The following is a 27,410-nucleotide window of genomic DNA, read 5'->3' on the forward strand; positions in this document are numbered from 1 at the left end:
TCTCCCCTAACAAATAAAGGACAACAATCACTTTGGATTTTTCACTGTTTATTACAAAGATTCAGTGGACAGTAGTTCAGAGTTTGGCACCAACAATATAAAAACAAGTTAATAAAAAATAAAGTGTACACCCCAAAATAGCATTGAACAAAATGCCTCAATAAAATGGGATAAATAAAAGAAATGAAATAAAAAATACAAACATCTAAGTAATTAAAAGGCATTTCACTTGGAAATAATGCTGAATTTTCCTATTCGTTTGTGAAATTAACTTTTGGTCAGTCAGCTTTGGCTTTATAGCCTAAATTGTAGAGGTGCTATACCAGTACTTTTTAACACCAACATTACAGATGACAGACCCACTTTTACGAGGTCACTACAAGAGCCTACGCTGTATACACTGTATTACTGGCAAGACATGGTTTTAATACCAATTGGAATGTCACACTGCTTATATTTTTAATAAAAATGTCTTGTAATTAAAAGCAGAATATTTACTTACAACTTTTAAAGCTGTAAATAACTCATCCAACTGTAAATGTAATGTCCTTTGCAGTAAAATCTACAATCTCCTGATTTGTGAGGACCCACACAATGCTTTCTATCATTTCCTAAATCCTTTTTCAATATTTATTAGCCACAAGAAGGTCCAGAATTTCGGGAAATACAACAAGTGTTATCAGGAGTGGCGTGTGTAGTGTGAAGAAAACTGTAAGGGACTGTTTTTCAAATCATAATTATACATAAAATGCAATATAACAGTAAAAGCACACAGCAGTACTGCATTTGGTTTGTGTGCGTTTGTGAACGGTAAGTTTGGGGTAGGCAGGTTTGAGGTGTTAAAGCAGCAGGATTTGTGCTCTTGATAGATTTGTGTCAACATTTATCATAAAAATCTTTCGTTTCTCTTAAAAAGCAAAGGATCCCAGCTAAAATAAAAGCTGGACAGATATTTGAAAAGGCACAGAGGGTGGTGTTGAGCAGTCTTTTGAAGGCACCAAAATTTCATATGGGGACACCCTTTAAAGCACAAATCTGATGGAAATGTCTTCTTCTGTCAAAAAAAGGCAAGAGCAGGATTCTCCCCCGGAGTGGTTGAGATGCTGTAAGGGCTCTCACTTCGTCTTCCTCCTTTTCTGCGCCCTTCTTCATTCTGAGGGACTGTGAGCATCTGCAAGCAGCTCTGGCCTTAAACATTCAATCGGACACTGGATGTTCTGGACAGCAGCGAAAAACAGGGTAAGAGTAGAGGACAGAATTAGTTCTGACTGGACTGGATTTTTAGAGATTATTACAAATGAATTAAAATGCAAAGAATAGATCATGGTGAGACCAAATATATTATAAGACACTGACCAGTTTGCGTAGAGCATTTTCTCTGTAGCGGTCAAAGACATCTGAGCTAGCAGGCTGCAAGAGGTCAGCATCCACATCAGCATGTCTGCCTGGTCTTCTGCAGTTCTCACAACGCCAGCCCTAAAGAATAATATTGAAAAATTAATGAGGACATACAAGCACATCCTGGTTAGCAGGCCTCCATCATGTAGTTCTAGTGTTCTGGCAGTACATTCAGTCGCAGACTGAGAGTTTCTGCCTGGACGTCCACAGTGTGCCTGTAGCTGCAGGTAATAGTTTGTGTACTCTCACTCACAAAACAAAACATACACTGCGAGTTGCCTACCTGTTGTCCTCCGTAGCAGGTACAGGTACAGATGGCACCCAGGTATTCTTTCTGCCACTGGTTTCCCACCTGGTACATTTTCCCATCATCATAACATGTCGACTCATCTGGGGGACGATAGTTATATATTAAAAATGAACAATGCTTGAAATAATTGAGTTCAATGTTGAATATATAATACAAATAAGTTCAGAGTGTGTGAATTACAGCAAATTCAGTGTGTAAGGCCCAAAATGTTGGGTCGGCACACATGATATTGTGTATCCTGTATGTGTGTACTTACGGGGTTCACATTTAAATTCTCCCTTGCCATTTCCCAGGCAGGTGCAGCTCATCATGTGACCATTTTCAGCACGGCGATCCCACTTCTCACCAATGCGGTAGTTGTTACCACTGTCATGACACCACTCTGAAGGAGGAGAAGAACAGAAAGAGAGAGAGTAGGAAAGAGTGTAATGGAGTGAGAAGCAACGCAGTGATGGGAGAGGAGACAGGAAGAAGCACAAAGATTGAGTTCATCAGTTTATATATAGAGGGCAGACAAACAAAAATTAAAACGTTCAAACTTCAGTGTCACTTCAGTGTATAAAAACACAACAAACCTCTGGAAAGACTATGCTGGTTTTGAGTTGAATAGAATTATTCCAGTGATGAGGCGAACAAATACATTAATAGAGGAAATGTTTAGAAAATGTCTGCAAAAGCTGCACATGCTGGGATCTAATTACAGCATGACATGGCACACAGAATATGTTTGGCAATTCTATGGCCTTTGAATAGCAAAAAAGGAATTTATGAGTATACTGACACACTAATGTGTCACTCTGCTAAACTGATGTTGTGTGATGCGTTTCTTTTATAAATCCCTCTCATAAATTCCTCTTGAGTAAATCACATAGAATTGTTTGACTCCTAATTCCATGGCGTGTGGTTAGGTGTTTGCAAAGCATGCTAGGATGGGGTTATTAAGCCACTCACTGGATGAATCACACCTAAAATGACCACTGCCCAGGCCCAGACAGCGACACCACAGCTTGAAGCCTGTTTCCGACATGCGCTCCCACTCTGAGCCCACCTCGTGGTAGGTTTGTGTGAATGTGTCGTAACACACATCCCGGTTGGCAGTAACAGGGATGTCACCTGGAACTAAGGGATGGAAGAAGAAGTTAGAATGATGTGCATGATGTGGTTTACCTTCCTCTGACTTCAGCATTTATAAATTTACCTAAAACATTTAATCTTAAAACTCATTAAAAACGTATTTGTATATTTATGGCATCTGTAGATTACTATTAATGGTAAGATTTTTATTAGGCAACTATAGTATATTTGTGAAAAAGCCTTTGTCAATATGTATTACTGTACCAGCATTGCCAACGGTTACTACTTCCTCCAGAACTTTCTCCTTGGCCCCACCCCTCATGGCTTCTACTACGACATTATAGGACGCTCCGGATGTCAGTCCAATCAGTGTGGCGCTGTTGGCAGTGCCAGGCAGACGCATCTATATATCCAGAGGAGAAGAAGGTTAATAAATGGCCTTTATATCTCCAGTAGTAAGTGTGTGTGTGTGTGTGAGTGAGAGTGTGTGTGTGTGTGTGTGTGTGTGTGTGTGTGTGTGTGTGTGTGTGTGTGTGTTCATATTCACCTGGAAGCCGCCTTCCTCCAGGTGTGTGATGGGATTACAGCTGATCTCATACTCTGAAGTTTGAACGATTGGTTCCCAGGAAATGGTCGTAATTGTCTGTGCTTCTTGGGGCAACTCTGTCTCATTGTCAGGGAAACCAAATGCGAGACCTGGCAGAGGACTGTCACTCACCTGCGAGATCAAACACACATTGCACAGCTGAAGTGAGATCATGTAATTAACTTGTACATGAATTAAATATGGTTAAAACTACTTTTACACTACAGTTCCTTGTGGACAGTTTTGATAGCAGCTGCATTTCCAAACTTGAGATAATGGAACATTGTATAATCTTTAAATATGTTAAATATATATATTTTACATTACAATATAACATAGATTAACATGCATAGAGACATAATTGTTATATAAGACATATTTATTAGATTTATGGTAATAATTGAACCTTACACACCTTGACCAAGGGTACTCTGTTTCCATCAGGACCCGCTACAGGAATATAGACTAGGGGTTCTTGGAGAGTGGGTCTCTGGCCTTCTTTGGGTCCACTGTAGGGGCCATGAAATCCATTATTAGGGCCTAGACTCTGGTACTCTGTGTAGATGTGCTGGCCCTGCTGACCTGGTTGGTTCTGGCCACTAGTACCAGCCAAGTGAACATGGTTGGTGTTGAAGCTAGACACAGAAAGAGAGACCATGAGGAAAGAAAACAAGAATGCAACTAGGAGAGAAAGCATGATGGCAACACTTCCCTAAGCTCAAAGGGGCTATTTGACAGCTCTGGAACTGGAGGTTATAATCTTCAGCCTAATTATTATAAGTATGATTACACAGGTTCTTACATTTTGTCATCGAAAGACTCAGGAACATCCAGGATGGCAGGGCTGGGTCTGTGAGGAACAGGAAGCTGAGGCAGCTCAGGGACCAAAAACTGATTATCTGTAACTGGCTCTGATTGGACAAGAGACATGTATTCTGGGTGTTAGTTGGGAAGCAGGACACGGCAAATGCAGGTAAAAATACAAAAACAATAGGAAACCAGTGAAACAGTGTTGTAACATTATATGGTATTGACCCTCTGCCTGAGGATATAAGTACACTAGTTAATTATCCCAGGACAGCTAATATGTGTGCACCACTGAAAAAACACAAATGACCATCAGTCAATGCCAGTGGAAAAACACTGTGGTTTAACGCAAGTAGAGAAACAAGCCAGCAGGGGGCAGCTTAGCATTGTCCCAAACTTTTTTATTGTGATATTTAAACAAGGTAATTTGTGTTTTCACAACTCCTGAAGAAAGGCCCATTTTGTTTCATTCTGCAAAGTCATCCATCAACATTTTTGTGGAAATACATAATGGCTGCTTGTTTTATTATTTCACCACAAGCAGTGTAATAAATTCACAATGTTATAATTTAAGCTGACAGGGCTATGGGTGCAGCTTAATTTCAGTTTTTCACTCCTGTTTCTTCTAAATCTTTTGTCATTAGTGTCTCAAACATGTGACAGCAGTGCCCTTTTTATTACAGGAAAAACTTTGAGATCCTAAATCTGCACATACAAATAATGCTAACAGGTGGATGATGGGTGTACTCGCACTTACGTGTTCTAGCTTTGCCCACTAGGGCTGTGCTTCTCAAAGAGTTCTGCAGTGCAACAATCTTAATGACATACTCTGTGCCTGGTTTCAGACCTACGACCAAACACACACACAAATACATGCAAAAAAAGTCATGATCACTCGTTGTTTGTTGGATTTTTAATCAATGATTTGCATGCAGCTTCTTTGTTTGTGCACAGTAAATCTCATGCTCCTCACTCACCATTAATTGTAGCATAGACCTGGCCTGCGTGGGGTCTGGGGATGAGTTCTCGAGGCAGACCCCCAGCCTCCTCATAGGTGACATAATATCCAGTCACCTTGGGGCTGCGAGATGGCTCCCAGGTGAAAGAGATGCTGTTAGGGTTCAGGGAAGTGAAGTGGATATTGGTGGGTGGGAGGACCACTGGTTTGGCTAGAAGAGACAGAGACAGAAGCAAGTAAGTACTCACAAAAAAACAAAAAAACTTTGATAAGTAAAGTAAAGTATTAGTCAGTAGTGTTAATGAATACCCGTGGAGGCCGTGAGAGTGAGAGGAGCACTGCGTCCATTTCCTTTCAGTGTATACATGTTGATCTTGTAAGTGGTTCCTGGCTCCAAACCTTAAGTCAAGACACAACAACATGTTAGTGATGGAACATGTGAGAAGAATCAGATGTCATGATTAAAACATACGATAAGCAATTGAGCGTTATTCTTACAGATTTGTGTTTGCGCTACATCTTTTTTGTTTTTACTGTACATGCTTAAACTTGCTCATTTCTGTGTACCTGTAATAGTGTACATGCGTGAGTCGGCATCAATGGTCCGTTGAATTGGTGTGTAGCCTGTAGAGGAGGTGACGGGTGTGGCCTCTACCAAGAAACCAGAGATGATTTCTATCTTGGAGCGCCACGTCAGAGTGATAGAGGAGTCGTTAACATCAGAGATGCGTACGCGACGAGGGGGGCTGATATCTTTGATAATAGAGGGAAACCAAACCGGGATAGAGATTGAACATGTTTTTTAATGAGGAGATAAAGGCAAGACTGGCTTTTTGTACATTACAGAAAGATAATTCTCTCCATTTTCATATATCAAAACTAGATATTTATTTGTCAGAACGTTCATGAGAAATAGACTCACTCTCAAGAGTGGTGACCTCTCCTTGTATCGGCCTGCTGGTCAGAGAGTTTTTCAAGGCATAAACATGAACCTCATAGGTAGTCGCAATCTAACAAATACAAAAAAAAAAAAAAAAAAAAGAGACAATGAATTCAGTGTTGTGCAGTCTCTACAGGACTGAGTTAAACTATACAAGCTGCAGCTTTAGCCATGATTTTCATCCTCTGATGACAAAAATGAAGTCCGATAACCAATTTGAAATAGTTAAGATATTCATAAGCTCCATATTGATAGAGCAATGACATTCAATTTCTAGGATACAAAAACAAGCTAGAGTCCTTCACATGCACTCACCATCAGTCCAGAGATGTGTGCCTGAGTGGTGTCTGGGGCCAGGTTGATCTCTTGGGTGGGTCCACTCTTGTCCTTGGGGTTCACCACCACACGGTAGCCTGTGAGGCCTTTAAGGCCAGTTAATCTGTTTTCCTGACCCGGCACAGTCCAATGTATGGTGAAAGAGGTAGGGCCAACCTGGGAGAAGTGGAGGTTGGTGGGTGGCGAGACGGCTGGGTTGAAGAACGAAAGGGAAAAAGACTCGGTTAGAGGGAGACAAATCAACAGAGGGTCAGAGGATTTTACACCTTCATACTACGGAGCCCAGAATAAATCTATAACTAATTTCCTCCCATACCTGTAGCTTGTTTTCCAACCAGGGGTGTGCTTGCTGTATTATCATGCAGGGCGATGACCTTCACTGTGTATTCAGTGCCAGGCTGCAGACCGTGGATAACAGCAGACTCTGCATCTCCTCGGGGAGCCGGAAGCAGCTCCCGCTCACCTTCCTCTGAACTCAAATACAAGACCCGGTAAGATGTGACAATGCCCTCAGGACTGTCCCAGGTAAGCCGCAGTGACGTAGAGTGGACGTCAGAGAAGGTCAGGTCTTTGGGACGGTCCAAATCTAAAAAATAACATTAAGGTGAGAGGTCAGGAGGTTGTTTTAGCTCATTTGTAATAGACAAACAGTATTTAACAAATATTTTTACAGAAAGCCTCACCTGTTAAAGCATTCACCACCATTGGGGAGCTCTCTCCATCTGTTCCAAGAGTGTACACGCTCAAAACATACTCTACTGTAGGCATCAGGCCTGAGAATGTAAACTCCGTCTGGTCTGAAAAGAGTGAAAAAGGATATGAATACAGAGAAAACACAGATTAGACTTAGGATGCCAGAAGGTTAGCAGCCAGTGAAACAGAGCACCTCATTCTAGGAATTATGTTCAGATAATTTACCTGGTGCGACCACCTCAGTGAAAGATGCTCCCTGTCCATTTCTGGGGGCTGCAGTCACCCTGTATCCCTTGATCGGGCCATGAGCAGGGCTCCAATTGACTGTGACGCTGTTGTCGTTCACTTCTTTCACCTCCATTCCAGAAGGAGAGTCAACACCTAGCGGGGGAGGTTGGAGAGATGAGGAGGAGAAAGCCGTAAATGAACTGACAGGGAGGCAGGACAACCAGTAGAAATTATTTATATTTGGATCTGAAAAAGAGCAAAGTTTATGTGTACCTGTCTTGTGTGTGACATAGATGGGGATGCTGGATGCAGGGCTGTCTCCTCTGCCGGTCACAGCATAGACAGTGACAGTATAGTCAGTACCAGGTTTCAGGTTGGAGATGGTGGCAGTGGATTGAGTGCCAGGCACAGTGAACTCCTTAGGATTGCTGTGACCCCCTAAATAAGAGAAGCATGTTTTAAAAGTCAGTAGACTGATCATTACGTAAAACAGAATGGACTGACTGGCTTTAGTAAAAATAAATAAATAAATAAAGGGATTACTCCAAGAACACTGTATTGAAAATGCACTATAAAAAGCTGAAGTATTCCTTTCGTAAAGACTTTAGCAGCTTTTAAAGCTACTGTTACTATCTCACCTGTTTCTCCGTGAGTGATTCTATAGTAGCGCACAGTGACAGGAGGGGCATCCCAGCGAACAGTGATACTAGTTGGAGTAGAGTCCAGTACTTCCAGGTCTGTGGGTGCATCAGAGACTGCAGCGAAAGCAAAAATCACAGAAGATATACATAAACAACATGACGAAGATGATAACATGGCAACTGTCCCCAGTATTAAAAGGAGAATTTCATACTTGTCTTCTGTTTTCCACTGAGTGGCAGACTCTCCCTGGTCCCACTCACTGCATAGATGTTCACCAGGTACTCTGTATCTGGAGTGAGCCCTGTAAGAGTGAAGTGGTTCCTGGAGGGGGGCAGCCTCTCATCCTTAGACCTCCCACCAGTGACCATCTGGTACCGGATACGGTAACCGGTGATCTTGCTCTGGGGAGCAAGCCAGTGGATGGTGAAAGAGTTGGTGAAGACTTCAGAGAAACGCAGACCCACTGGTGAATCCAGAGCTGAGGAAAGTTGGGAGATATAGAAAAGGATACATGAAAACCTTGTGTGGTGACTAACAACACCGTTTGGTTTTTCACTGCTTGTTATGGACTGATATCCTCCTATTGTCAAATCAGATAAGTAAGACTCACCTGTCCTCTGTGTGCCGATGACGGGTGAGCTCTCTCTCTGCTCATAAACACACACCACACTCACTAGATACTCTGTGCTGGGCAGCAGGTCTGTGGACAGTTGACAATACATGAATACAAATGTAGTTGTTTGTGTGTCTGTGCATTGCTGCCAGTCCTTTGGTTTTGCTATAACTTACTCCTCAGCACCACGTTGTTGGTGTTGCCTCCTACACTGGTTTCTGTAATTTCATCTTCATCATCGATGGGGTGATACCTGAATTAAACAAAACAGCAAAGAGGCTTTAATTTATTCCATATCACATGATTCACACAAGAGCAGAATTTTTCCTACTTTAAAAACTGTGTACATTCAAGGAGCTGGACATACAAGCATGTCTCTTATCATACCTGATGAAGAAGTTGCTGATGTCAGCAGGATTTGGGACGTGGGGAGACGCCCAGGTGACTTCCATACTGTCTGGACCAACCTGGCCGAAACTCAGATGGGTGGGGGCTGGTACAGCTGTTGAAATAAAGACCAGTTTGATTAGGTTGATCAGATCAGATGTTTGCCAAACCACATGGTTTTTGGAGAATTTGAATATTTAGAACTCAGGAGATAAGAGAAAACTATCCACATAACCATCATATAAAAAGGGAAATGTCTGAGTGTGTGTTTCACACTAAATTTAAGTCTGGCGTTTTACAACATCTTAAAAGTGAGAGAACAAGCAGTTTTTGTACCGAGGGCACAGTGAGTCTCAGTGTAATAATTCCCCTAAACTAAAACCAGATGGTCCTACACAGATGCACACACCCAAAGGATTAGAAAAACTGACAACACAGCTTGCAGCAACTTAAAAGGTTTGCTTTGTCTTAGCCACGTCTTCGAGTTAATAAGAACCGGATTGCATGGTTTAATCTGTGTGGTCGCAAAGTGTGATTTGTGACTCTTACAGGCAACACAAAACACACAGTTTTTCTAAAGTTAATGACTCGTCCACTACTACTACTAAATACTTAGCAGTACTACTCAGTATGTGTACTAATGACGTTAACAATATGAAAATCTTTTTGATCTGGTGGAGCTTACAGGTCTGCTGGGTGATGGTGGTGGGTTTGCTCTCTCCGTTTTCTGACACAGTGATAACACTAATGTCATAGTCGATGCCAGGTTCCAGTCCGTAGACAGTATAATGACCAGTCGTTGGCAGCACCATGTCTTCAAAGATGGGCACGCTCTCTCCGACTGCCATCACCGTGATCCTGTAGCCGGTGATGGCTGTGATGTTGAGCGGTGACCAGCGGAGACTAATACTGGTGTCTCCCACCTCCTCAAAGCTGAGATCCGTCAGCTGTGGGACATCTGAGTAGAGAGGATTTAGGGGGGAGAAGGTGCACAGAGATACAAGACATAGAGGAGACAGGGGGAACACAAAACCACACGCAAAAGCGGACAGAAGGATATAGGGGTTGTGGCCAGTGCCAGAAAGTGGAAACGAACAACAAAAAAACAAAAAAAAAAAGCCGCAGTTAAGATGAGCAACAGAAACTGTCAACTTCCAGCAGTTTGAGATATTCCATATATCACACCAGTGGAAGAGCTAGTGCCAAGGGTTGCTTTTCCTGGCATATATTAGAATTTAGAGAAGTTTCAGCTGTGTTTCACTGAAGTTTCTACATTGAAAAGTCTTAATATATACCAAGGTAATAAAGCAATAGTTGCAAAACTAGCACCGTTACTGTTGCTAGTACTGTACTAGTACTGCAAAGTCCTTCAGATGCTGGTGCTGGGCTGGAGCAACAATGCCCAGCACCAGAGCCATTTATCAGACGATAAATAGCTCTGTTATAGCATATAATATGCAATGTATTTCTCATTCTTTTCTCTTACTACTAAGTTCTTCTGCAAAGTACTTACCTGGTCACATCCATGTATGCATCTCCCTAACAAAACCATAATCATATCAGCACTCCAAAAATATTTAGTGTGTCTCCACACACACTCCCAACTCCGTATTTTTGTAGCTGAATATTAAATGTACTCACCTGGTGTAATGATAGTTGATATAGGAGCACTCTCCATATCATCTTTAACAGTAACAACACTGATGTTGTACTCTATTCCTGGACTGAGGTTCTCCAAAGTGCAGGAGTTCTCTCCTGCCTGTACAAACTCCTCCACACTGTTTCCTTGCTGTCCATTGGTGGGAGTGCATGTCACCCTGTAGCCTGTGATGTCTTAAGAGGGAGAGTTAGGGGGGGAATAGACACAAGAGAACCATTTAGTTGTTAGCTCGATAATATGTTCCTTGTCATCCTTGTATGCAGGTGTGTGTCTGTGTGCACCTGGTACACTGGCTCCGTTCCACTGGACCGTGAGCTCTCCGGTGCCAGGGTTAGACTCCAGGTTAAGATCAGTGGGAGGAGAGAGGGCTGGAGAGGAGAATGGGGAGTCAGATGTGAGGAGGGAAACGAAATTAACAAAAGGACAGTAAAGGTTATAAATGAAAAGAGGAGTCAAAAGTTAATGAGTCATACATACAAGTAAAAACACGGCGTGTGACTGGGGTTCCACGCTCATGACCATTTATGACCGGCTGGATGCTGTACGTGTACTCCACTCCGGGTGTCAGGCCGGAAACGTAAATACTTCCAGAGTCAGAAGTCACGTCTCTGGGGGCCTCTCCGCCTTGACTGGGGCGTACTGTCAACTGAGAGATAAATGCAGACAGAGTCAGTGACACAGAGGAGACAGAGACGAGTAATCGGGGGTACAGGAGGTAAAGGTCAGAGATCAATGTTTTCCCAAGAACTTGGAAGTGAGCAGAACATTCGTATCTCTAGTGTGACATGTTCTGACCAATCACAATTTTCTCTTCTGTTCTAACTCCAAAAGGAACATACACTGAGCAAAGATTAATTCGAATGTGGCAGTGAAACATGGTCAGATGTGTGAATATTTGGGTGGTAGAACATAGAAACTTTTTGTACTGTTACTATATTTGCAGTCAGCATACCTTGTATCCAATGGCTGGTACTGGACTCCAGGATATTATGATGGAGGTGTCAGTCACATCAGTGCTGAAAGGAGGAGCGTTGCCCATTGGCTGATCTACAAACACACAGAGCAGGTGTTGAATGGTTTTGGTGTCACGGCATGCATGAGAGCAGACATATGAGTTTACATATGATTGCATGCAAATTCTGAACTCTTCAAATATTGTTTCATCATATCTTTAATGACCCATCCTGATTTTGAGGATAATTTTTTTCCCAGCTTTAGACACTTACTGGTCCTAAACACTGCAGTCTCTCCTTCACTCAGCATATTGTTTTGCTCTGCATGTAGCGTAGCAGTGTACTCTGTGTCGGGCTTCAGGTTGAGAATGGTGTACTGAGTAAGACGGGCAGGTATGCGAAGCTGGCTGGGGTTGGAGTCCTCAGCAGACAGGAAGAGACGGTAGCCTGTGATTTTGGCCCGTGGGGCATACCACAGGATCACAACACTATCCTCAGTTGCATTGGCAAAATGGATATCTGTGGGAGCGTCAGGTTCTGAAATAAAAAAAGGAAGAAAGAGAGAGAGGTTTAAATAAACAATTCATTTATAGAACAATGTGATGAAAATACAAGATTAAATATATATACACATTTAAATATATACATATACAGTAGTATATACGGTCAAACTCACTAGTAGTATGCTCCCCAGTGAGTGGGAAACTTTCCTTTCCGTTGTGAATGGAGTAGATGTTGAAGCGGTACAGCGTTCCCGGCTGTAGGTCTGTCACTTCAGTGTAGGTGTTCTGACTGACAGGCAGAGACAGCTCCCTCTGAGGAGAACCAGCGTCATCAACAGGGATGACGACAACGCGGTAACCTGAGACATCGCTGGATGGGCCAGACCAGGTGAGAACTATTTTTTTATCCGAAGTCTCGAAGAACTCCATGCCTGTAGGAGAAGCCACTTCTTCTGTGGACCGAAAAAAAAAAAGTTTATTCTTTGGCTACCATTTGGTCCCATTTATTAAAAAATGATTATCAGGAACTAGGTAGAGCCGGTGAATGGGTAACAAGAGTAATAAACTCCTAGGAACACACAGCATTCTAGAGCAAGGCACAGGACCAAATGACGACATTCAATACTGTCAGATTCACAAGAAACTGACAGATTCACACACGCACACACACACACACACACACACACACACACACACACTCAAATGGCTCAAAACCATGTTTGACCTGGCAGACTGAGATGTTTTACATAACTCTAGTCAAGCAGAATTAAATCACAACAGATGCACACTCAGTCACTTTGCTTTCCACTGGAAAACTCTTCTGGGATTGTGGACTGAACAGTTCTATATAAATGCCTCTAAAGACACATCCTACTGCTCTTCACGTCTTTAAATCCTAATTTGAAAAGACACTTTTTTTTGTTGCGCACATCTCGGTCATTTACCTGGCAGTGAATCTCCAGCGGTGTTGACCTGTAAGAAGATGGGCTCACTCTCCAGGCTGTCCTCCACAGAATAGATACTGATGTTGTACAACATTCCAGGTCGAAGGTCACCAAGGGTCACAGAGGTTGCCGTGTCAGGCAGAGTCAGCTCTGTGCTTTCACCTTCAAGTGATGGCGTGTAGACGACACGATAGCCTGAAGGGAGGAGGAGGAGGAGGAGTAGAGCACACAGTTGTGTTGTGAACTGTCATAGATAAACAGGTAGGAACACAAACTAGCCACAGATTTTAACTGTGACTGACTATATTGTTATGGACGTACCAGTGATGGGGGCCAGTGGTTTTTCCCAGCTGATCACAATGGAGGACTCTCCTACCTGCTCCACATCATGCTCAGTGGGAGCATCAGGTGCTATGGAACAAATGAGGTTTAAATAGGGGAAGGACAAATGAGAACCATTAGTGGAGGCAAAACTACACTTTAACCCAGCAGAGAGATAGATGAGAATGTGAAATAAGAGACAATATGTCTATGTGTCCACTTACCAGTGGTTTGTGAGGTTGTGAGGATGAGGTTGTCTTCTCCTTCATCTGTGACCTCATAGACATTGACAGTGTACTTCCGTCCAGGCAGAAGATCATTAATGTTCACTGAGGTAGTTGTACGGGGAAGGTCTGTAGGAAAACAAAATGGTATTGACAAATCAGTCATATGCTCTCTTTGACAAACTCTGTTGTGCGACGTTGTGAAATATTTTTGATTCTACTCCAATATTAAACTAAACTGTAACCATATGTATCCACGGTTACCTAGCACCATGGGCTGTCCAGTGCCCTGCCCCTGCTCGCTGAGCTCATACTCCACTCTGAAACCAGAAACTGTGTCGGAAGCGGAAACCCAGGAGATGACAAAACTACTGGAGGTAATTTCAGTCACAGACTCTGAGATGTCAACCACTGAAGGAGGCCGGGTGGTCTCTTCTTCTGATGTAGCCAATACAGGAGAGACAGAGATGGCAGGTAAGAAAATAAGACAGTAGAGAGTATGGCAAGTACAATCTCTCTACTCATCTTCCATATTTTGTACATCAGGGATAATTTGATTGAATCAGACAAACGTCAAGCAGTGACACACACCTTATAGTGACAGGAAAATGGAGAATAAGTTGGGTCATATTTGAAATGTAATTCAAAAGCAATTTTAATGTTGTTATTGAATATAGATCATGCACTGCAGCTTTAGTCCCCCCCACCACCACACACACACCCTGTTCAACTGGCTGACCTGGCAGACTGAGATGTTTTACATAACTCCAGTCAAGGAGAATTAAATCACAACAGATGCACACTCAGTGACTTTGCGTTCCACTGGAAAACTCTTCTGGGATTGTAGACTGAACAGTTCCATATAAATCCCTCTAAAGACACATCCTAATTTGAAATGACTTTTTTTTTTGTTGCACACATCTCGGTCAATTACCTGGCAGTGGATCTCCAGCGGTGTTGACCTGTACGAAGATGGGCTCACTCTCCAGGCTGTCCTCTACAGCATAGATACTAATGTTGTACAACATTCCAGGTCGAAGGTCACCGAGGGTCACAGACGTTGCCGTGTCGGGCAGAGTCAGCTCTGTGCTTTCGCCTTCAAGTGATGGCGTGTAGACGACACGATAGCCTGCAGGGAGGAGGAGGAGGAGTAGAGCACACAGTTGTTGTGAACATAGATAAACAGGTAGGAACACAAACTAGCTACAGTCTGGTGACTGATTTTAACTGTGACTGATTATATTGTTATGGACATACCAGTGATAGGGGCCAGTGGTTTTTCCCAGCTGATCACAATGGAGGACTCTCCCACCTCCTCCACATCATGCTCAGTGGGAGCATCAGGTGCTATGGAACAAATGAGGTTTAAATAGGAGAAGGACAAATGAGAACCATTAGTGGAGGCAAAACTACACATTAACCCAGCAGAGAGATAGATGAGAATGTGAAATAAGAGACTATGTGTCTATGTGTCCACTTACCAGTGGTTTGTGAGGTTGTGAGAATGAGGTTGTCTTCCCCATCATCTGTGACCTCATAGACATTGACAGTGTACTTCCGTCCAGGCAGAAGCTCATTAATGTTCACTGAGGTAGCTGTACGGGGAAGGTCTGTAGGGAAAAAAAATGGTATTGTCACCAGTCATCTGCAGACAAACAGTCTGACCATGAGTTCCGTCTCTGGTCAAATGTACGATGTTTTGAAATATTTTTGATTATTGTAACTGAACTGTAACCATATGTATCCATGGTTACCTAGCACCATGGGCTGTCCAGTGCCCTGGCCCTGCTCGATGAGCTCATACTCCACTCTGAAACCAGAAACTGTGTCGGAGGCGGAAACCCAGGAGATGACAAAACTACTGGAGGTAATTTCAGTCACAGACTCTGAGATGTCAACCACTGGAGGAGGCTGGGTGGTCTCGCCTTGTGATGTAGCCAATACAGGAGAGACTGAGAATGAAAGTGGAATAGAAAATATTTACAAAATATATATTTTGTACATCAGTGATAGTTGGATAAAATCAGACAAACATCAAGACAAATCAAACATGACAACTCACGTGATCCATGAGTAGTGGTGAAGTCAAAGTGAGTGACCTCTCTGCGTCCAAACCGCAGCACACTGATGAGCTGACCCTCGTATATGATGCCTGGCCTTAGACCAGAGATGGTGTAGGAGTTGAGGTGGCCAGGGATCATCACCTCCTTCCAGGGACTGAGAGTGTCCTTCTGTAAAATGAGATGTAAGGGGGGTGGGCGGGGTTAAAGCATGCACTGTAGAATCAGAAGTTGAGAAGAATGAAGTCAAGCCATAGAGATACACGGGTAATAGAAGCAATCTCCCAATGCTCAGTTTAAAAAAAAAATAATAATCTCACCGCTCTCCATTTGAGAATGTACTGGGTGATGTGAGCAGATGAAGGGGCATTCCACTGAATGGGGTGGGAGTTGGGTTGGTTTCCAGATTCTGTTATGATCACCTGGACGGGACGTTGACCACCTAGGACATAGAGATAACCCAGTCAGAGGGGTAAGCAGAACAGTATTCACTAATTTTATTAATTTAATTTATAACTATGAGCAGAACTGAAACAACAAAAACAAGAAATCAAACATAATACAACACATATCCTTTTCGACAATCTAAAAAAACTACATAGCATAACTAACGCAACAGTTGGTGAGTATCAGGGAGTGTGTAGCAGTATCTTTCTGAATTCAGAACAGGAAGAAGGGAAAAAAAAAAATAGCATGCACCCGTGAGATTCCAGCTTAGATTTTAACAACTCGACTTTCTCTGCTCCACAAACTTCTCCATGTCACTGTGTTTTCTAACCTTCCCTGCTACCCTGAAAAATCCTATTGTAAATAAAAGAGATTTATTTTATTTACAATAGGACTTATTGTAACTGTGTCTGTTAAAACACACCAGCACCACACTAAAGAATACAATAGAGTTAGAAACAGCAAGCAACCAAGAAGAAAAGTATGATAAATGAAGCAATGAACAAATATGAGAAAACTCCCTGCAGAAACAATTTAACAAATCTAATAACAGAAAGCCAGAGAACCTATTTAGCAGCTGTCTATAATATCGATGGATGTCAAATGTGTGTTAAGTCTGACAGCACACTGGCTAGGCTTTTTATTTTATGCTGCAGAAAGTGGTTTAGCAGACAATCCACAGAGCATACAAATGAATAAACAAGGCCTTGGGGGTTAATAGCTATTAAAGATATCAACACAAGCTTGCAATCGCAGTCTCTACTGAATGAAAAAAATAAAAAACACTGTATCAAATCCTCCTTCAAACATACAGAAGTCATGTGGCAGGCAGACTCCCGACAGAAACTGGTAGCTTCTATAAAGAACTGAGGTTTTTTGACCACTTTTCCAAATAGCAGACCTGTAATCAAAGTTTCTGAGCAAGTGGCTCGGTTAACCAGAAGCTGCTAGCAGATACACAAACCTCAAAAACAATCTGGGACCAATTACTGTCTATTACAGACCCACAGGCCACTGGCGAGGGTAAGGGTTACATAGAATCAGATGTGGGACGTACATAAAGATGGATGCGCACTTGCAGTGAATGCATGTACAATTATACAAGCATTACATGCACATAACCTACAAGTGGACCCATAGGCACCCCCTCCCCCTCGCCTCACTTTGCACACACAGACACAACATTCATTCTTGATAGAGGCAGATGCACGGCAAGGTGGAGATAAGGACCACAATAAAGTGAAGTAGCGTAGGAAATACCCCAAAACAATAAATTACAGCTCAGACAAGCAGAGATAAACGCAGACAACAGAAAAGAAAACTACTTCTTAGGAGATCTTATCAGCGAAGACTAAATCTGAGATGTGAATGCCTCACTTGGCTTTTCCATTTTTACCTTTTATGGTGTTTAACCCAGTACGCCAATTGACTTAGAGACTGGATCTGCTGCTTGCTGCACTTAAATCTTAGCATGCTGTGTTTTGTTTTCCTAAGCACACATACAAACGCACACATACAAACACACACACACACACACACACTCAGCAGAGCAAGTTCACAGCTGGTTGCTATTACAGCCACTTAAAGTGGAACAGTATCTGTGCCCTACATTTTGTATCTCTGTCAACCTGCTTCGCACACACTGCAAAGAACAGTTCAAATGTTCCTTTACAGAAATGTAAAGTTCAGTGTCACTAGTAAAACATCACAGCCTGACTTGGAGCTACACCAATATGTTTATGCATGCTGTGAAAGCTTTAGAAATGTTTTATTCCTTTCCATGTATGTATTCTGAGTGCACAACAGTTGTTTTTACTATAAATTAGGGAGACTGCAAATGAATAAAAAAATAAAAACTGTTTAAACCTTAACATGGGTTGTATTTAACCATCCAATAGAAAAGACCAGAGAGAAAAATACTACTGAACAAACTGCACAGTGAGTGGCACAGTGTATTATGTTATAATGAAGGAGGCAGACTGCTTGTAAAGTAAACAACAAAGGCTGTGAAGGATCACAGATTTAAAGTTACCATTAAACTGTAGGAAAGAAGAATATAGTTTGTAAGTTGACACTCATGATCTAGTCAAATTTGGTTTTAAGCCATTAGGAAATAATTAACGACCTTAACGAGGCTTTAAAAGTGTGTCTGTGTGTGTGGGGGGGGTGTGGGGGTGTGGGGGGTGGGGGGGGTGTATTTGGAACAGCTGTAGCAACAGCACAGGGGACAACAAATGTTAGGTAGAACAAAGGCCCAGAATAGGGGGGTTACTTGTAAAAGAGGAAGTCACACTTCCATTGCTGTGTGTTTCACATCAAAGTCATGAAGTCCTGGTCAGAAGGATCAGGACATTGCCCACTCTTAATAGTGTCTTAGCATCTTACCAGGGTACGACTGCTGGGGCTCGCAGCTGAGCTCTCCAATGCCATTGCCATAGCAATAGCACTTGTACTTAATTCCACGGATCACTTTTTCCCAAGACTCTCCAACCTGATAGAAAGCTCTCGTCTCGGGTTCCTGGCAATGATCTGAGGGGAGAAAAAAACAAACAAACAAACAAAAAAAAAACATGTAATGCAACAGGTTCCCCTTCAAGACGTCTGGATCTTATTCAAGCGTGAAAGTAGCAGAGAGGCAATAATAAATATGCTGAATTGTCAGGGCAAATAGTAACTGGTTAGCTTAGTGCTGAAAATGAAAAACTGAATTTCTACCATTCAATCAAACTAATTAAGGTTATTAATAATAAGGTCATTGTTACCAAGGGCGTCACACTTCCAGCGACCACGCCCCTGTCCGAAGCAGGTGCAGTTCATCATGTAGCCCTCCTCCTGTCTGGTGAAGGTCTGGTTCACCTCGTAGGTCAGACCGTTCACAATACACTGATCTGCAACATACACAAAAGTAAGCAAGGCATTATAATGGTGTGTGTGTGTGTGTGTGTGTTTCGTGTCCGTCCATGTGTCTTGCAGGTGCGACTGAATCCCCATAAAATGCAGGTGTGCAGGCTCGTGTCTAACCTCTTGGCAGGTGAGTCATTATATGCTTCATGACCTTTCACCTCTTCACTCAGACAACCCTAACATCACTTACTAATTATTACGCCGCACACCTCGCAGCTGACAAAGAAAAAACACTGCCATGACAAACTCTCAATCACTTACTGTGTATCTCGTTGTCACACACACACACACACACACACACACACACACACACACACACACACACACACACACACACACACACACACACCTTTAATTTGGGAGTAAGCGACGCAGCTCCATTCGCCTCTGCCATTGCCGACGCAGGTACACCGCATCATGTGACCCAGAACATCATGCCTCTTGTCCCACTGGTCTCCCACTCGGTACATCACCCCTTCACTTGTCGTACACACTTCTTCATGGGCTAGAACACAAAAGACAATTAGTTGAAATTACTTGTTAGAAAAGCAAAAACTAATATACCAGGACCTTGACTTATTCTGATTTCAGGAGCTCTTCAATTCAGTTTGTGTTTCTGTAAAAAACCTATACTCCGCTTAACTCGACCACATTACCCTACAGTAAATAATCAGATGCACAGGCCTGCACCTAGCACTTTGGAACATGTTGTACACACCTGGTTAGTAACACAAACAGTGCATACCAGGATGAAGAGAAAAACACATTATAAACAACGACCGCCCTTGAACAGCACTGATTCTACCCTACAATTATTACACCAAGCTGCAACCGCCATAGCACACCTGTATCCATAGGAAAGATTTGATTAAAAGTCCAAAACAGCTGTCTCCTCTCCTACCGTGTATGAATGACTCACCATGAGCTCTTTTAATTTAAAGAGTGAGTAGTAGTAATAGTAGTAGTTTTTTATCAACCAAGGTAGGAAATCTGCGTAGTTGTCCTTTAGAGGAGATAAAAAATGAGGAAAGCTTTTTATTAGACTTTAAAATTAAAAAAAAAAAAAAAAGAGCTGTTGAAACAGACTAATCAGGAGGAGATTAAAAGTCTGACGCAGATAAGTGGTGGTGTTGTAGAGCACGCAGGTGAAGGAGCAGACACAACTGATAGAGTAGGCATGCCCATGAACATGTCTGTTTACGCCGAGGTGGTGGAAAAGACCAATGGCAGAGGGCCAGAGCCGTGGCTTTCCTATGCCAGGCAGAATGTTTAACAGAGCCAGACATCTGCTTCCTGGAAGTTAAAATACTTCGTGAGGTTGTTTGGTGAACACCAAGGCTGTAGCTGGGACAGAAATGCACCAGCTGGAGGTGTTTAGGTCAGTGCTTTATGATTTTTCATTGACCAAGTACTAGTGTTGGTCATAATGTATTAATTCATTTAGTTTTGTTGTGTCTATTAACATGTGTAATGGAGGAGAAAAATATTTAATATGACTAAAGATCAAAAATCCAGTGTTAAAACTAAAAAAATCTAATTTTTTTACTTGTGAAGCAAACAGCACAAGAAACTGCTGTTTTACATGTGTTAGCTTCACATCATCATCATCATCATCATCATCATCATTATTATTATTATTATTATTATTATTATTATTATTATTATTATTATTATTATTATTATTATTATACCATTAATGAAGGGGCACAGCTGGAACCACCCCTCCCATACCACTCTCGCCTATCCAGCCATCCTTCCAGAGGGTGGCCACAGGTGGACAAGACAGGGCTCCAGACTTATTTCAGTTCTTTAAACTCCACAATTAACATCTCAACAACTATGTTTGTTTTGGCAGTCCTTGGGAAGTCATTAATGTCAATCAAATCAAAGCAACCCTGCTGCTCTGACTGCTGGAGAGAGCCTAACCAAAGACCACCTATTCTATTCTAAAGGGCCCGAACACTGTTTTTGTCCTTGTTAAGTTGCAAGAGAGTGTTTTTAGAACAGGGTGTTCGCTCAGTCCCAAGACTGAAGCAGCTACATAAAGAATTGGAAAGGAAATAAAACAACCATAAAACTTAGTACAATCCAATATGAAATCATTGTTGACATCATTATAAAATGATTATTAGCTTTTATCTGTATTTCACATTTAGTGGTTTTGGCATCTAAAAAAAGTTATTTTACTGTAAACAGACATCATTATGTGGTTTTTAAATGAATAGTAATATGCCTTCTTAGACAATAAACACGTTAGCTCTAATATCTTAGAGACTTTTGTAGTTTGTACTCGTGTCCTTTCTTGCTATAATTACCATGTCATGACTCCTTCACAGACGTTTGTGCGCTGTCAGGGACCACCTAGTGTTTCACTGGTGTCAAACTCTTTTGTTGCCTACTGAGAGCTAATTGACACCTACACAAGAAAAAACACATTTCCCAAAAGGCAACAGAGACTTCAATGTGAATTGGGCCATGCTATAAATAAAGTCTTAAGACAGTAAATGAGATCATGTCAAGCCATCAGACCAGATTCCACTTTAACATCACCCTGATAATAGTTTTGTTGCCTATCACACCTTTTTACTGTCAATGCATGATCTTATTTTAATGGCGATGTTAACTCCTTGATTCAGACTAATCGCATTAGTTACATTAGTTAGTAGAGAAACGTTACTGCCTGGCAAACAAACCTGACATGCCCAAAAAAGAAGGACAGATGTTCCTTTGGTTTCTGTGAAACTTCCATTTGACTCTGGCCTAAAATAGCTGTCACTGCCACATAATTTCACACCAGCATGTCAAAGATTTGGTGTCTCTCTCCTGCCCTTCCATCCAGCTATCTACACACTTACCAGCCATAGGACAGAACCCGAAGCGCTGCTCTGCATCGTAGTTTGTTGTGGTGCCACACCACTTCATGCCATCTCTGCGTCCATCTGCAGTACAGTCAGTGTAGTTTCGGCCATTGTAGAGGTAGGGGAACTGGCACAGAGCACCATTCGAATTACCGCCTCGTGTTGCCACAATTACTGTTTAAAGGAAAAGGTTTGTATAACATTGATTTATCAATATCTAGAGAAAGATAGAGAATTTGTTTTGTGATCTACATAAACAGTAAAAAATTAAATTATTCAAATTTCACTTGTTCCAATAGATTTCCTGCCTTTAATAACATTCAACATCTGCTCACCATTCTTCTCTGTACAGAAGGAATATTTCTGGTCTGTTTCAAAATCAGATGAGGTGGAACACCACAGCTGTCCATCACTGCGGCCATCAGAGGTACAAGAGTGGTAGGTGTTCCCCTTGTAGACAAATGGGAACACACAGGGCTGACCTCCAGAGTTGCCACCATAAACTGGAGCGGGTCCATCTGGGCAGGCAGGAAAATATGTATAATAAATATCACTACACAACAGCTGCTTTCACCTGTTGGGCTGAATGTTTCATACTTTCCCCAGGATGCTGTGAATTTGTAAAAACAAAAGTACATCTCTTACTCCACTGTTCACAGCTGACTCCATTGCCAAGACAGGTACAGATCATCTGCTTGGTTCCCTGGCTCTTAATCCAGCGCTGGCCAATGAAATATGTCAGTCCTGCGTCTGTCCGACAGGGCCCCTCCTGGGGAAGCTCAGGAACAGCAGCAGGCTGGATGTTAGTGATCACACGAGAGCCCGTGCCTAAAATGGAACACACCAAGTCAGATACAGCTAAATCTCTGCAATATAGTGCAAGTGTCACAGTTAGTCCTTTTTTGAAAAGTCACTAGATATGAGAGGAAGAAATGTTAAATTTAAGAATAATATGACACCTGTAAATCTATCTAAATACTTACATAATATGCCAGAATAAACAACTTTAAAATCATAGAACTGCACTACAGCGCCGTCCACATGACGGAACAACATCCACAGTTATTCAATATTGAGAGGGCATTTTATTTTACTGTTTTTGAATGACAGCAAAGGTTCAAACCCAATCATCACTTCGATCCCATTCCTCCCACTAACTTTCCCATTTTTTCTTTCTCCTTCATGTCTTCTCTGCCTTTCTTTCAAATGAGGTCATCATGATCATGAGCTACAAGACCTGTCCTTTTCACTTCAACACTTGGCACTTCTTATCGCTCCCTCTTCCCAGCATCTGTCTCTGGTCTACGTTCTTCTCTCCACTGAGACAGCTGAGTGAGTGAGTGAGTGAGTGTGTGGTAGGGGGGCATTATCAGTTCTCACCGAGGCCAGTGGTGTGAAGTGAGGCATGTCGTTCACACTTCCATTCCCCTCGGCCGTTTCCTGTGCACAGACACTGGAGCAGGTGGCCTCGGCTGTCCGTCTTTGTCCACGTATCTCCAATACGGTAGGAGGACTGAGTATCCTGGTCATTACAGCGATCTACGAAAGGACAGAATTTGAAAGATTCATTATAAGGACTCAGTGATCTTGCAGGGAATAATTCCTCCAAGCCACCAGCTGTTTCCATGTTTGTGCTTTTTGGCTTTTTGTTGATGAATATATACATGTTAACGATTTATTGATGATCTCAGCTAAATAAAATCTCCACGGCCACCCTGAAGCCTTGTATACAACAACAAGGCAACAGGGACTAACACTGATTATCATCTCTTGCGTCAGCCATTATCATTAAGAATGTGACTAATGGTTTTAATTAGAAACACATCTGGTAAACATTTCCTCACCGGCTTGTTGAAATTCACCAACAAATCACAAGCTACACTCTGTGTTTAGTTCTGCCACTCATGCTAGAGAGTTCTTCTGCGTGACATTTGATGAGGATTAAGTAGAAATCTACATGGACACATGTGATTTGTTCAAAAACAGCAGCGTTACAGCAGCAATTAATTTAATTTCTGGCTTGTGTGCCTCTTGAATGACCCAGTTTTTCCTGTCTGTCCTTGTAGCACATTTCTCTATATTCACCACACGCACAGAAAGAAATGCAATGAGACAAGAAATTAAACTGCCAGACAAAACTAAAGAATAAAAAAGTGGTGACAATTTCCTACAAAGACAAAAATAAAGGGTTACTTACTTCTGGAAGTACATGTGATCCGTCCATTCCCCTCTCCCATGCAGGTGCAGTCAACTATCATCCAACCCTGATACGGCTTCTCCCAAGTCTCCCCAACAACATAGGATGTGCCCGCCGCATTGTCATAGCAACGCTCAGCTGCAGAAAACAGATTTTATTAAAAATTAAATGCTTTATTGAGTAACTCAAGTTTAAAATACACTCAAAGTTGCCTCTCTTTTATTTTGTTTGCAAACTACATGTAAAACGCCATCCCAGAATTACTTTTAAGCAGATCAGTCAGTAATACACCAGGGTAAATACAAGTCTCTGTTAGTGGCTGTTTGACTCACCGACAGGTTTGCAGGTCCACTCTCCCTTGCCGTTACCAAGACAGACACACTCCAGCATGTAGCCTCCTGTTTCATGGTGTCTCCTCCAGGTGTCACCTATCTTATATGAAGCCCCGCCCTCATGACAGCGATCTGGGTAGACAGAAAAAAAGGTAGAGAGAAAGATGACTAAGTATGTGTACGCTTTAACAGTAAGGAATCAAAGAGAGGAAAAGAGAAAGATACGCGCTGTACCTTCAGACCACACTACTAACATCTGCACAGCACCAGTTGTTAATCAGAGAATAACCCGTTTGTAGTACAAACAGATCCACATGAGCTGGGGTGTGTGGTCTGCTGAAAGGAAACAGGAAAACACTTACTGGCAATGGTGCAGCTAATCTTGCCCCTCCCAGATCCGATACAGGTACAGTCCCAGATCATGCCATCCTTGGGTCTCTCGTAGGTTTCTCCCACAGTGTAGGACTGACGGCTGATCTTATCATAGCACCTCTCCTCTGATACAAGGGCAAAAACAGACAAAAAAATGATGTGTAGCACATGTGTTTTATTAAAAGAAGGGGCAACTGAGGACAACATGATGCAGGAATTAATAAAAAGACATGGCTTGTGGAGAAAAAACAGGTAAGACCCTAATACTAGACTCACCTTCAGGTTTGCTTTGGCACTTGATTCCAGCTACCCCATGACAGACACAGATCAGGGTGTTCCCCAGGTATAGCCGTTCCCATTCCTCATTAATCTTATAGAAGTTGCCATTATCTACACAACCATCTAACAGGAGATGAAAGAAAACAAAATACAGCTGATGAGACAGTGGTAAAACCTAAACCTGAATCAGCAGGCGATCCAAAAAAAAAAAAAGAAATACGCCCTTCCTTTGCTGCTACAGCAAAACACATGCAGCAGAGGGAAAATGTGAGAACATTAAAAAAATAACAACTCACACACACCAACAAATGCTGTACCAGCTTAAAAAGTTTTTTTTTTGTTGTTTTTTTTTTTAAACTTTAGACAAATTTGCTTTGGACAAATCCAGAACTATAAAACACAGCAGCCCAGTATTATGGACTAAAAGACAAAAGGTATTTCATACAAAGATAAACAAACCATAAATCGGAATAAACATTTGATGGTGGGACAGGACTTCACCCTTGTCTGTGAAACTGACTCTGAATGTGTTAACTTGACTTCAAAAGGCCCCTGGGCAGAGTAATAAATCAGCTGCACAGACTGCTGAATAATATCCACTTCTCTCCCCCCACCAGGCATGTTCTTTGTTCACATCTCTTTACTTCACATGCTGTAAACACATGTTTTACACAGTTTTCAATGTTCACAAGGAGAAAAAAGGGATTTTTTTAAAATAAAGCTTTGATTATTTTAGCCTTCACATGGAAATAAAGGTAAGGAGATAAGGTGGAGTTTAATCCTGTTGACTCCAAATTTTTTGAAGCGTAGATTGCACAAATAGTAGAGTAGAGTAAAGTAGATTGTCAAAAATAACTAGTTAACTGTTCAATTAACTTTTTCAGAATCCCTGAAGAGACATCTGGTGGCCTCCTGGTGCCCGGCTTAGGAATCATTTAGTGCTACACGAAATCCCCATTGTGATTGATGGTCTGGAGCAAAAAATAAATAAATAAATAAATAATGTAATGCTTACCCTGAGAAACTGAGGAGAGGCGAGACTGCGTCACTTGTCTCCGATGCCTGTGCGTCTCTTTGGGCATGCAGTTCACCGCGCTCCCGATGCAGAGCGCAAACAGCACCCTGGCTATGGAGCCGCCGCGGGACATGGTGTCTAAAGCAAACCGCTCTGTTACTGCTCAACGCGGTCACAGCTGATCCCTGTGCAAAGTTTCACCGAGGACGGAGAGAAGTGAGTTCCAGTGCAGTTTTCTGTTGTGCCGCTGTCCGACCTCCCCGTTTAGTCCGCTCCTCTCCAGTGCGCGGCCCCAGTGTGCAGGTTGCCACTCGGTGGGAGTAATTTATCTGGGCATTGCTTTCAGCAGGAGGTGGGAGGTGCAACAGGAGGCTGACTACCCACGCAACATGCAGGAGCGAGTCAGGCCAGGCGAGCGAACAATTATGGCCATGGCACGTTGCAGCGCGTACACTCCTTTTATTTATGTATTTGTTACGGCCAGGTTTGTGTGAATGCTACAGCAAACAAACATTTAATCTATATGTTTGAAATCAAGATGCCTCATTGGCAGGCTTTGATTGCCACACCCAGTAAACATAGGATCAGCTGAGGGGGGTACATCCCAAGTCCACCATCAGTGAAGCACTCTAACCTGCCATCATTTTATACTTACATATCCTGCTCCACAACCAGATCCAGTACCCAGGCTGTGTCTGAAGACTTCAGTGTGTGTGGAGGGTTAGTTTAAAGGAACTTTGTGATTATTAGTGCTTGAAACTGTGTATTTCTGCAGATGTTTCTTGTTTTCTTCTTCTAAAGAAGCCCCAATTACATCCCCACAGTTCACTAAATGTGAAAGTCAGCGTAAGCATTGTCTTCCACTGAAAGTAAAGCCTCTTCCGTCTTCGTTTGGCACAAATGCTAAGCTACCATACGTCATCCCGTGGGGATTGTGCCCGCACTGCAGATTGATATTACCATCGTGTGCTGCCCCGTAACAGTTTCATGTTCATATAAGCAGTACAACCGTTCTACAGGACATTGATTTAGTGATCTACAGGAATTAGGTCACATGGCGTCAGTGTCTGGAAAGTCTCCAGTAGCCCAAAGTTTCAATGTCTGGAAAGTGTTTATATGTCCAGGGGGGCTATTGAAATGATTCAATTGTAATACAAGCTTTACTTCTGTAATGTGTAAGTCAAGAGGTCATTCTGTTTCACCCTGCTGGCTGACAACTGTAACTCTTTGGCCCCACTTAAAGAATTATTCTTGATTATTGAGAAGAACACGGGGTTCATTTCAAGCTCATACACTTTCAGTAAAGACTTAGATAGGTTTTGCATTTGGTTTAGTAGGACTGTTTTCTTTGGCACTGCCCTTTCCCTTC

At 42.3% G+C, this 27,410-nt stretch overlaps 1 protein-coding gene across 3 annotated transcripts; it reads right to left on the reverse strand.

Moving 5' to 3' along the window:
• Nucleotides 1-31: 31 nt before the first annotated feature.
• LOC113172881 (fibronectin-like) lies at nt 32-26,350 on the reverse strand. 3 transcript variants are annotated; one of them, XM_026375930.1, is made up of 53 exons: nt 26,042-26,350; nt 25,024-25,149; nt 24,738-24,872; nt 24,376-24,507; nt 24,044-24,181; nt 23,227-23,385; nt 22,492-22,674; nt 22,182-22,364; nt 21,844-22,020; nt 19,338-19,493; nt 18,847-18,972; nt 18,470-18,613; nt 15,958-16,079; nt 15,640-15,808; nt 15,332-15,529; nt 15,059-15,187; nt 14,835-14,924; nt 14,512-14,706; nt 13,842-14,012; nt 13,578-13,706; nt 13,354-13,443; nt 13,033-13,227; nt 12,262-12,540; nt 11,859-12,122; nt 11,585-11,679; nt 11,110-11,278; nt 10,914-11,000; nt 10,614-10,805; nt 9,658-9,930; nt 8,973-9,087; nt 8,762-8,838; nt 8,583-8,672; nt 8,184-8,450; nt 7,969-8,085; nt 7,604-7,768; nt 7,328-7,483; nt 7,093-7,206; nt 6,726-6,995; nt 6,389-6,600; nt 6,056-6,143; nt 5,701-5,886; nt 5,443-5,532; nt 5,153-5,344; nt 4,933-5,022; nt 4,171-4,279; nt 3,784-4,003; nt 3,330-3,500; nt 3,047-3,185; nt 2,660-2,827; nt 1,965-2,090; nt 1,682-1,788; nt 1,357-1,476; nt 32-1,217 (listed from the first exon to the last, which is right to left on the reverse strand). In XM_026375930.1, exons 1-53 carry the CDS (start codon nt 26,172-26,174, stop codon nt 1,149-1,151), a joined length of 8,097 nt encoding a protein of 2,698 aa, XP_026231715.1. In that variant the 5' UTR covers nt 26,175-26,350; the 3' UTR covers nt 32-1,148. The 3 variants fall into 3 exon arrangements, with proteins under 3 accessions (XP_026231715.1, XP_026231714.1, XP_026231716.1); XM_026375929.1 differs by having other exon boundaries at nt 13,842-14,015; XM_026375931.1 differs by lacking the exons at nt 13,578-13,706; nt 13,842-14,012; nt 14,512-14,706; nt 14,835-14,924.
• Between the last annotated feature and the right edge of the window lie 1,060 nt (nt 26,351-27,410).

This window comes from Anabas testudineus, chromosome 21 (assembly GCF_900324465.2).
Source record: "Anabas testudineus chromosome 21, fAnaTes1.2, whole genome shotgun sequence".
NCBI classification, from domain to species: Eukaryota; Metazoa; Chordata; class Actinopteri; order Anabantiformes; family Anabantidae; genus Anabas; species Anabas testudineus.